This window comes from Chrysochloris asiatica, unplaced genomic scaffold (genome assembly GCF_000296735.1).
Source record: "Chrysochloris asiatica unplaced genomic scaffold, ChrAsi1.0 scaffold00213, whole genome shotgun sequence".
Lineage (NCBI taxonomy): Eukaryota > Metazoa > Chordata > Mammalia > Afrosoricida > Chrysochloridae > Chrysochloris > Chrysochloris asiatica.
The window spans coordinates 3,367,883-3,380,003 of NW_006408731.1; the positions used below are offsets into that span (position 1 = coordinate 3,367,883).

General features: G+C 39.2%; 1 protein-coding gene across 1 annotated transcript in view; it reads right to left on the minus strand.

Moving 5' to 3' along the window:
* Positions 1–12,121, minus strand: part of LOC102824026 (histone H4-like) — a 120,996-nt gene that overhangs the window by 75,694 nt on the left and 33,181 nt on the right. Inside the window, exon 3 of the mRNA XM_006872810.1 lies at positions 3,505–3,523. Coding sequence (XP_006872872.1) covers positions 3,505–3,523 — 19 coding nt within the window. The remainder of the gene's footprint in view (positions 1–3,504; positions 3,524–12,121) is intronic.

Here is a 12,121-nt window from a genome sequence, read left to right on the forward strand (position 1 = left end):
TACAATGATTGCAATCCCCTCCATGTACCAACGGTTAACAGTATTTACTTCTATTCATATTGACAATTGCATTCCTCCTTGTGTCTCCTGTTACCTTCATCTTTCCTCTACTAAGCTTCCTCTAGTTGTATATTGCTTGCCCTGTCACCCATGTTAACATGTCTACCCTTAAATAAGTTTTCTTCCCTCTTTCCTGCTCTGTAACCACCAATGATTGTTTCATTTATCAAGAAAACCTTTTCTTAACTTTTCACATGATTATCTCATACAATATTTGTCCTTTTGTAACTAATTTCACTCAGCATAATGTCTTCCAGGGTCATCCATATTGTGAAGTGTTTCTCAGATTCATCATTATTCTTCAACATTGCTTAGTATTCTATTGTGTACATGTGCCACAACTTTTTAAAAATTCTTCTGTTCATGGGCATTTAGGCTGTCTCCATCTATTTGATGTGCCTCTTGTAGGCAACATACTGAAGGGTCCTGTTTTCTTATCCATTTTGCTCTCTCTGTCTCTTGACTGGTGCATTTAATCCATTTATATTTGGTGTAATTGCCAATAGATATGAATTGATTGCTGTCATTTTGCTGTGTGATTTTTTTTATGGTAGAGTCCTGCTGTGGCGCTGTGGGTTAATGTGCAAAGTTGGTTTGATCTGCAAGGTCAGTGGTTAAAACTCACCAACTGCTCCCCCGAAACTCTATACAGGCTCAGAACTGACTTGACGGCACGTAACAACAAACTTTTGTGGCACTGCTGGTTTCTTTGATCCACATAATTTTCTGTGCTGAGTTCATTTTGTTTGTGGTTTTTCTTTTCGGTTTCATTTCTATTGTGCTAATGGCTGCTAGATCTTTCTGACATTCCTCTATTTTTATATTTTGATGTTCTGATGTATACATTTTCTTAGAGGTTACCCTGTAGTTTATTAAATCATTTCCCTGTTTAAAACAGTCTGTTGTATCTTGCAAGCTGCTTGACTTCCGTGCCATTTGGAAGTTCTGTATCTACACTATTCCCTCTTTGTTTCTTTGTAGTAGAGTTCATTATACAGTGACATCTCTGGTCCCCTATTTTCAGTCTTGTAGGTTGCTTCACTTTTAATACTTCTGTGTCTGTATTGAGTTCTGGGTGGTGGTGTCACGTACGGTAATCTCAGGTTGTTGTTTGCTGTTGTTGGTTCTTAGTCCGAAGAACACCCTGTAGAATTTTTGTAAAGTTGATCTGGTCATTACAAATTTCTTTTATCAGGAAATGTCTTAATTTTTCTGTCATATTTGGGACAGCTTTGCTATATATATGATCCTTTGTTGCCAATCTTTTCTCTCAGAGTTTTATATATGTCATCCCATTGCCTTCTTTCATGCATAGTTTCTGCTGAGAAATCTGAGTTTAGTTTAATTGGTCCTCCTTTGTAGGTACCTTTAAATATTTGCTGTCAGGATTCTTTCCTTGTCTTTGGTTTTGGAAAGTTTGATTATGATACATCCTGGTGATTTTCTTTGGGATCTATTCTTTTTTTAAGTTTGTTCAACTTCTTATATGCTTATCTTCTCGTCTTTCATGATGCTAGAGAAGTTTTCTTCCAACAACTTTTCAACAAATTTCTCTGTGCTTTTTATGGTCTCTTTTTGTTTTGGAATTCCAATCATCCATAAGTTGGTTCTCTTCATGGCGTCTCACATAAGTCTTAGGCTTTCTTTGGATTTTTTCATTCTTTTTTCTTATTGTTCTTCTAACATACTTTTAGTGAGAGATTTATCTTCAAGCTCACTAATTTGGACTTCTATCGCTTCACATCTACTCCTTTGTCCTTTCATAGTGTCTGTTTCTAAAATCCTAGTATTAATCTTCTGGATTTCTAATCACAGGTTTGTATTGTTTTTGAAATTTGCACTTATTTTGTCTATTTGTTCTTGCAGTGTTTTCCTGAATTCTTCTAAAGATTTTCTTTGTTTTCCTCAGTCTTTCTGTCTATCCTTTGATGATATTTAAATATCATTATTTTTACTTCTTTTTCACTTTGTTCCACTCCTTTTTTTCTTCTTCACAAACATTTTCTGGCTCTGAATCTTAGTCATTTGTTTCAGCCATTCTTTCTTGTTTCATGTGAGCTAAAATTGACTGTTGTCTCTTGGGCATATTAAGGTTGTTATGTTTGTATTTAATTGATGATTATATGTTGATGCGTTCTGAGGCTCTCACTGACTGTCTCCTGTGATGTAGTTAGAGAATGGAAGTGTGTACAGTGTTCTCATTCGCTATTCCACTTAGGATGTGTAAGGTTGATGTTGGCTGCTGTCTATTATCGATCAGGTGCTATAAGAGTTAGTATTGGCTCTTGCCCAGTGGGTGCAGGTGGGTACAGTTGTGGCTGGTCTGTATGGACATGGTTGCTCTCTCTTATTTGGTTGTTGTTGTTGTTGTTAAGTGCCATCGAGTCGGGTCCGACCCATAGCGACCCTGTACAGGGTAGGAACTAGAAAACCCCTCCCTTGCCACACACACAAAACAACAAAACAGAATAAACTAACAAGTTAGCCAACAATGAAAGAGAAAATAATGAAGAGAAAAAGGAAATGAATTCAGGCAGTAATAAGACAAAAATGTATAATAACTATAAAGACAAACATGGGACAGGGGAATGGAGTTTAGAAGAGAAAAATAAGAGCGAAAATAAAAGAAAGAAATATAAAAACAAAACAAAACACTTTAGAATAAGTAAAAAAAAAAAGACAAGAGGGACAGGAAAATAGGGTAAAGAAGAGAAAAATAAGAGAGGAAATAAAAGGAAGAAATAAAGAAAAACACTTAGCAAAACAAGGGAGATAGAAGATGAAAAGAGAGTAGAGAGTAGTAAAAAAGATTAAAAGGGGAAAAAAGGAGAGAAAATGAGTAACAGACAAAAAGTAGGAAAACAAAAGCAGAGATAGAAATGATAAAATGTAAGGGGATGGAAAGATAAGGAGGAGAAAGAATAAACAAACAAAAACAATGAAACAACCGAAGGAAAAAAAAAAAAAAACGAAACAGTGTAGTTGTTGGACCCAGAAAGAAGAAAATTCTGTGAGGGCTCATACATTCCAAGGGTCTCAGAAGGTGGATGTAGGAGGGATGTGACAGCACAGTTCCTGGTCCTAGATGGAGTTCTAGGTGTTATCTGTGTTCAGGGCACGCAGTCTAAAAGTCATTCGTGGAAGCCCTTGATGGATCTGCTGTCAGTGTCTATTAGGACCACGCGGAAGCTGGGGACAGGGTGACTGGGCTGGTGGTGTTGTAGGTTCTGTAGGTCTGGAGCCAAGCCTGCCTGAATCCATGCAACAAAAGTGGCACAACAAAATGGCTCAGCTGGCTTTAACTTCACATAGGCACGAATCCCAACCACGTAGCTCTGAACTCCCATAGAGCAGGGTCTGTACTGCAGGTGGATGATGATGGGAGCTGACTACACCTTTGTTCACCAAGGAAGCATGGGGGAGAAGACAGATTAGCACTTTTACCCATTCCTGTGTAAAACTGCTTTGTCAGAACACCTTCTTTTACCAAAGCTGCTTATAAAAATTCAAGATGGTTACGCATTATCTGGGTGGCTGTTCACCAGTCAGTCTCCGTTTTCACTGTCCCTGCTCAGTTTCTCCTCTTAGCAAGCTCTCAATCCACTTCGTTAACCTTTCCACTGAAGCTCAGAGTTCCAGGATTTTCATCCGTTTATGTTTCATTTAGTTTTACAATGAACGGGGCTCAGAACGTTGTTAAGTGCTGTCAAGTTGATTCTGACTCATAGCAACACTGTATAGGGTTCCAGAGACTGTAAATAATTACAGGAGCAGAAAGTCTCATCTTTCTTCTAAAGATGGATTCAAACTATTGGCTTGTGGTAAGCAGACCAACACATAACCGACTATGCCACTAGTGCCCTGTAATCATTTCAGAATAACAGAAGACTGGAAATAGTGCACATGCCTATGGACAGGGATGAGTTAGATAAACTACAGTGTATTCATATTTGGGGAGTTCCATGTGTTCATGTATGGAAAGTTCTCCAAGCTATATGGTATTGTTATGGAAAAGAGCAAGTGCAGGATCAGTGTATGCAGTCGGATCCACCTCTTGAGAATGAAAAGGGAGAGATAAAACATGTGTTAACACTGAACAGATAGCTAAGAAAAAATACACGATTACCTCGTGGGAAGTGGAGAGGGTGTATTCTCCATATTTGCCTTATTTTTGTTTAAACACTACCACCCCTGCCTTTTTTATTACCCATTCAAAAAGTTGGAGCCTTGGTGTGGGATTGTAGGATAAACACTGGACTGTTGTTGTTAATCACACAGTTGGCAGTTCTCTATTTTCAGTCTTGTAGGTCTATATTTCTTTGAATACTTTCCTATCTGTGTTCAGTCTAGGTGATAATGCCATGTATGTTAGTCTCAGGTTGTTGTCTGCTATTGTTGGTTCTCTGTCCAAAGTACTCCTTTTAGTAGGTTCATTTGGTTTTTACAATTTTTCCTAATTTCTGTTTATCTGAAAATGACCTAAGTTTTTCATCATATTTGATAGACAATTTTGATGGATATATGATTTTTAGTTGATAGTTTTTATATTTCCAAGTTTTATATATGTCATTCCATTATCTTCTTGCCTGCAAGGTTTCTGCTGAGAAATCAGAGCTTAGTCTTATTAGGTCTCCTTTGTAGATAACTTTTTGCGCTTGAGCTGCTTTCAGGATTCTTTTCTGTTTTGAGTTTTAAAAAGTTTGATTGTAATGTGTCTTGGTGTTTTTCTTTTGGGGTCTATCCTGCTTGGAATACATTCAACAATCTTCTAATCTTTCATGACGTTAGGGAAGTTTTCTTCAAACAATTCTTGGACAATATTCTTTATGTCTTTTTTTTTTTTGGTCTCTTCCTGTTCTGGGATTCCAATCACAAGTAAGTTATTCCTCTTGGTTGTTGTTGTTAAGTGCCATCAAGTCAGTTTCGACCCATAGCGAGAATATTCTGTATAGAGTTTCCGAGGAGCAGTTAGTGAGCTTGAACCATCGACCTTGTAGTTCAAACCAACCTTGCAGCCTAGCGCGTTAACCCACAGTGCCACATCAGGACTCCATTTCTCTTGGTAGTACCCCAGAGTAGGTTTTTAATAGGAAACAGTTTGCATGTGCAGAATCAGCCGCTGATGTAGGAATGCTGAAGTCATCCACCCCATTTATTTCTTAGAGTTGGTAGATGTGGCAGACACTTCAGATCCTGGCATCTCTCCATTGTAAGTAGCTTTGGAAACAAGGGGAAAAAAAATTAAAGTATCAGAGAACCTCCTTCTCAGCCTCCTTCACACATGCAGAAAAAATTGATAGACCTCTGTTCTCAGTTAACTTCACTTCTCTCTGGGTACTATCCCTTCTCAATTCCTCACATAAAAAGTAATGTTCTGTGGTGAGGGTCGAACCTCTCAGGAACACAGTTCAACGTAGGTTCTCAGATAGGGTTGCCAGATTTGGCAAATGAAACAAGACATCCAGTTAAATTTTAATTTCAGATGAACAAACAATTTTTAGTTTAAGTATTGTTGTTAAGTGCCAGCGAGTCAGTTCCAACCTATAGGATTTACATGGAATGACTGGTGAGCTTGAACAGCTGACCTTGCAGTTCAAACCAACTTTGCTGTCTAATACATTAACCAATGGCGCCACACCAGCACTGCAGTTTAAGTATGTCTCATGCAATATTTGGGGTATACTTATACTAAAAAAACCTCAAGTTGTTGCTTACCTGAAACTCAAATTTAACTCAGTTGCCCTGTATTTTGGAGAAGTCCTGGTGATGCAGTAGTTAAGCACTTGACCACTGAGAGGTCACTGGTTCAAACCCATTAGCTACCCTGCAGGAGAAAGATGAGCTTATCTCTTTCTATAAAGAATTACAGTCTCGAGAACCCTAGGGAGCAATTTCTCCATGACATAATAGTGGTGGGTTTGGGGTCCTGTATTTTATCTGCAGATGCCACCTAAAGGAACTGATGAAGTTTACTTAATTTTGTTAGCTCAGAAAGGTGAGAAGAATCTAGCCCATTACTGTCCAGTAGAAAGTCTTGTGGTGATGAGCATGTTCTGCATCTATGATGAGAGTAGCCAACAGCCAAAGGTACTACTGAGTACTGAGCACTTGCATTGTGGAGTCCTAGTGTGGCACTGTTGAATTAGCATTGAACTGCTAATCACTAGGTCAGAGATTCAAACTCACTGGTCTCTCCTTGGAAACCCTACACAGGGTTACTATGGGTTGGATCCAACTCAGTGGCATTGAACAACCACAAACTTAGTTAATGCAACTGAGGAGCTAATGTTAATGTCTCATGCGGCTAATGGCTGCTTTATCAGAACAGCTCAGTTCTATAAACAGTCATGCTTCTTCCTCAGTATTTAGGAACTGGGGGTTAAGATAGGGTGGTGGTTAAAGTGGGACTAACGCACAAATCCCTGCAAGTTTTATTGGTGATTGCTTCATTTTTGTGCAGATTTAAGTGTGTTATCAAGCATATTTATTTACTCATTCAGACTATTTACTGACAATCTATTACATGGGAAGAACCAGGGTGAGACAGAATTCTTCGAGAATCTCTTTATCCAGTATTAACTGAACGAAACAGTACCTGGCTGGTCACACACACCCTTGTCTTCCCATGATTCTAAGCAAACATCTAGTAACCATGGACCTAGTAACATAATAAAGGGGTCTTTTATGCACGATAACATCCAGCAAAGAAGTCCTTTAAAGAATTAAGGGCTTCCTGGGTAACTGAAGGTTATCATTAGACACCAAGTCTGGAGAGATTAAGAATAAAGGAAAAAAGTGAGTGTGGAAAACAAAAACAGGCTTACTTCCAAATTTCAATGCCTCCCTGGTAGGGAGGTAGGGATGTAGGCAATGCAATAGCTTCCGGACAGACATTTTAGTACAGAAATTCAGATTAGCATGTGTAGCGTAGTGGTTACGAATCGGGCTACGAACCTTAAGGTCAGCGGTTCGAAACTACCAGCCGCTCCGCGGGAAAAAGATGAGGCTTTCTACTCTTGTAAAGATTTACACCCTCGGAAACCCTGTACAGGGTCGCTATGGGTCAGAACTGACTCGATGGCTCTTAACAACAACAACATAGTTTCGGAGGGAATTCTGGTTTTCATTGGATGTTTGAGTACCCAAGGCTCTCTGCTAGGTACTAGATCCCTACTTCACCAAAGGGAGAATCTAATAGAGAGAGGCAAAGGAAAATCAAAACAAACCCACTGCTATCAAGTTGATTCCAACTCACGGTGAGCCCATGTGTTAGACTGCAAGTGCAATTGCTCTAATCTTTTCATAAGCAGATGGCCAGGCCCTTCTTTTGTGGTGACATTGGGTGATTTGAACTGCTATCCTTTAGGTTAGTAGCCCAGTGCACACTACTTGCAGCACACAAGGACCTTTTCTCACTCACTGTATTTGAAAAATCTCACACTGTATTCTGAAGAACCTAAGCAGGGTGTTTGTTAGAAAGTAACTTGGAATGGAAGGTAAGGAGAGGAAAGCTACTTTTTTTGTTTTATACCTTTGCTTGTTACAAAACGAACACATGTTCATTTTAATACTTCATGTATGGGAGCTCTGGTAGCGTAGTGGTTACGAATCGGGCTGCGAACCGCAAGGTCAGCAGTTCGAAACTACCAGCCACTCCGCGGGAGAAAGATGAGGCTTTCTGCTCCTGTAAAGATTTACAGCCTCGGAAACCCTGTACAGGGTTACTATGGATCGGAAGCGACTCGACGGCACTTAACAACAACAAATATGGATATTTAAGAAAAAAGTGTTAATCTTTACCCAACTCCAATTCATCTTTCTGAAATAAACAATATGTTGGGTTTTCTTTCACATCTTTCTCTATATTCACTTACCCTCATTAGTGTTGTTGTTGCTAAGTGCCATAGTATCGAACCTGACTTACACAGGCCCTGTACAGGGTTTCTGAGGAGCCGTTGGTGGATTTGGCCAACCTTAAGCTTCGCAGACTAGTGCTGATCCTACAGTGTCACACCAGGAGTCCACTCATTATAGTTGTTGTTTATTGTTAAGTACTGACAAGTTGGTTCCGACTCATAGGATTTCCAAGGAGTGGCTGGTGAGTTTGAACCACCAACCCTGAAGTTCAAACCAACCTTGAGGTCAAGTGCTTATCCTACAGCACCACTAATTCTATTTCACTGCTCATTCGTTTTTTGGTGGTGGTGTTGTTAAGTGCTATTGATTTGATTCCAACTCATAGTAACCCTGTATAAGGTTTCCAAGAAGTGGCTGGTGAGCTTAAACCACCGACCTTGTGGTTCAAACCGACCTTGCTGTCCACTGCTTTATCCTACAGTGCCACACCTGGATGCCCTGTTGTTGAACAGTATCCTTACTCACAGTTATTCACATGCATTACAGTTATAATTGTTTGTCAGTTCCCCACCCTCAATTATGTTGCTGTTGTAAGTGTTGTTGAGTTGGTTCCAACTCTTACTGTTTTTGGTAAGTGCCATTGAGTCTAGTCAGACTCATAGCGACCCTATATAGGGTTTCTGAGGAGCAGCTGGTGGGTGTGAACAACTGACCTTGTGAATAGCAGTCCAGTGCTTATCCTACAGTGCCACACCAGGACTCTACCGCAGTCTCCTCATTACAGTGCTGCATATAACCTTAGTGAAGCTTTATTTCTAGATGGTAGACAATTTTCCAAGTGTCTAATAATAAGTTTGTTTGTTTGTTTTCCCCAACATAATGGGTTTATATTTAATATAGCATTTCTCATCATGGGAGTGTTACTCAGTTAATCTATACAAAGGTTTTCTTTTCTTTTTGTAAAAACAATATATCTTTTCTCCATTTCAATGTTCTATATAAAGTTTTATAACATCAAATTGTTTCCCCATTTCAATATTAGATACATTCAATTTTTCAAAACTTACTTTTTCCAAAAGAAATGAAGCTTTCCATTTTGACACACCACACTTGATACATAAGCACAAGATTAATTTGTATATAACAATGCACAATTCAATAAACGATAGAGAAAGACTCCTCAGTGATTTAAGAGGCAGCAATTATAACCAAACAATGGTGATTTCCCAGGATGCTGCACGAGGGATTCCTGCTTCCTACAGCACAAGCTCCAAGCGTTCTAAAGCCAATTTCAGTCATCTTATTGCCTTCACTTTCTTTCTAATCATCAAATACAAACTATAGTTTTGACTTTCCAGTACATTTTTAAAGCAAAAAAGAACGTATTCCCTTTTTGACACATATTAATGTGCTACCATTTAGAGGGAAACATCTAAAAGGTGAAATGATTCTATTTACAATTTGTTTCTTGGGAACTTTCAGACATCAAAACTCAGTTTTAACTTCAATAGTAAAAAGGGTTTCAGGGTGAGGTCTAATCCAGGAGGGCCTTCAGAGTCACATCTGTCCATTTCTCTTTCATGCATAAACCCCGAAACAGGCACAAATGCCTGTGATGCTAAGAACCACACCTAACAGAGAGCAATTGTATCTTCTGCTTCAACTGCTTCAACAAGAGGCAGCACAAAAAGCAATGAAACTGAAGTCATGATGCTGGATTCTCGAGGTGAATGGATCTTGAGGGCTGATGGTCCCAAATAAAAGGGGTGTATATAGAATTCTATCTGATTAAAAAATTCTCCGTTATTGGAGCTCCAGACGCTGAGGTTAAGAGGTTCCCTGCGACACCTCCTTCCATGAAGCAGCCATTACAGGAATTCTAATACTAAGTTTTAATAAATACTGTCAGGACATGTTCCCCAAAATATATATGGCAATGACAATTTTTTCTCATTCTCAGCAAACCTGAGCATTTATTGGTTTTAATGGCTGCCTATCCAATCAACTCAACAGCAACTGGTATCTATAGGTAAGAATTCTACCCCTTTACTGTTCTACTAACACATTACAATCAGTTGCCTGTGAATTGATTCAGACTGATAGTGACCCATTGTATGTGCTTCTCAGGGTTTGCAATGACTGATTTTTTAAAGTAGACGGCAGGCTTTTCTTCTAAGGCCACTCTGGGTGGGTTTGAACCTCCAATATCTCAGTTAGCAGCTAAGTACCTTAAAGGTTTGTGCCACCAGGGACTTAAAGTAAAACTACAAGGAAAGTCCCAGTTTTTGTTTTTTTAAATATGAGAGGTCTTCAAAAAGTTCATGGAAAAATCCCAGTATCTTTTAATTCCATTTTTCCATGAACTTTTTGTACTGACCATTTGAATTTAGTAAGGGATATAAAATAAGCTTTAGTCATTTTTCTACTTTGTTGTTTTACCCCCTAATAGTTTGAAGATGTTTGTACATTAACTTTTTGTACATTAATGTTTTGCAGATCTGTTACCGCAATTTATGGCCTATTTTCTACTCTTCTTAATATTTCTTTTTGGCAAATGGTCTGTGTTCTTTCCTATATGGCTTTTGTGTTTTCTGCCAACACACACACACACACACACACACAACTGAGGTTATATAAATGGACTCCTAAAATTTCTTCTAATATTTGTATTTCACCTATAGCTCTGTAATCCGCCTGTGTACATCTATTTTAGGTAGACTTTCCTGAGGAAGAGCTGAAACATAAATGTTGTTGTTGTTGTTGTTAAGTGCCAGCATGTCAGTTACAACTTACAGTGACCCTGTAAGGAGCTCTGGTAGCATAATGGTTATAAGCTGGGCTGCTAACCTAAATGTCAGCAGTTTGAAACTACCAGTGGTTCCCTGGGAAGAAAAATGAGGTTTTCTGTGCCCGTAAAGATTTACAGCCTTGGAAATCCTATGTTGTTGTTGTTGTTAAGTGCCGTTGAATAGATTCCGACCCATAGTGACCCTGTTTGTAAAGGATTTCCAAGGAGCAGCTGGTGAGCTTGAACCGCCAACCTTGCAGTTCAAACGACTTTGCAGTCTGGAGCATTAACACACAGCGCCACACCAGGAAACCCTATAGTGTCACTATGAGTCAGAGCCAACTCCAAGGCACATCACCACCACAGGGTTTGCAGCTGGTGGGTTTGAACTGCTGACCTTGCAATTCAAACTGACCTTGCAGTCCAGTGCTTATCTTACAGTGCCACACCAGGACTCCAACACCTAATTAGAGAAAACAAAAAGTCAGGGGTTAGGGAAAAGAGATCAACAAGGCAAATGTCTTCAGGCAGCAAAGAGCTTGGCCGGTGGGATGAGAGATCAGTCAGTGTGGTTGGACTAGAGCAGAGGAGATGAAGTCATTCCGATAAGGAAAATGCAGTAAGATTGGTATTGAAGGTGAAAGCAATAGGATTTAAAGAGATTTGCATTTGCAATGACAGCAAAGGGATTTTGGCTTAAGGAAATGTGTTTATGGTAGTGTTATTTACTGAGTTGGGGAAGACTTGGGAGAATAATAGGTTTAGGAAGCATAATGTTAACTCTGCTGTCCTGGATGTATTCAGTTTTCGGGGCCTGTTACAGCTCCAAGTCAAGATGTAAAATTCCGTTTATTATATGTAGATTGTCTTTGAAATTGAGGTACTGGACTCATCAGGAGACAAAGTGAAAAATAAAGTACAGAACCTAGACCTAGAGTTCTAAAATTTACTACAAATGACATATATTTAATTCAAGGACAGTTTGTCATGAAGTAAGCTGAAAGTAGTAAATAAACATACTGACCCATCACTCTCCATGTTCCTGAGATAGAAAGGGATGCGGCTAAGGAGTCCTGGTACCATAGTGGGTTACACATTGGCTTACTAACTGCAAGGCCAGCAGTTTGAATCCACCAGCTGCTCCATGGGAGAAAGATGGCCTTTCTGCTCCCATAAAGATTTGCAGACTTGGTTGTTATAAGTTGCAACTGACTCAATGGCATACCACCACCACCACCAAAAAGGTTAAGATCCAACTGGAAGATCAACACCATATAATAGTCTGAAGGTTAGCACGCATACTTCAACCATAAGCAATGTGCATAAGGACTTGTTGGTCCCCTTATTGTGACCAAACTACAATTCAAACAAACTACTTAAAACAAATACACTGAAGCCTAATGGAGTTCTTGGAGT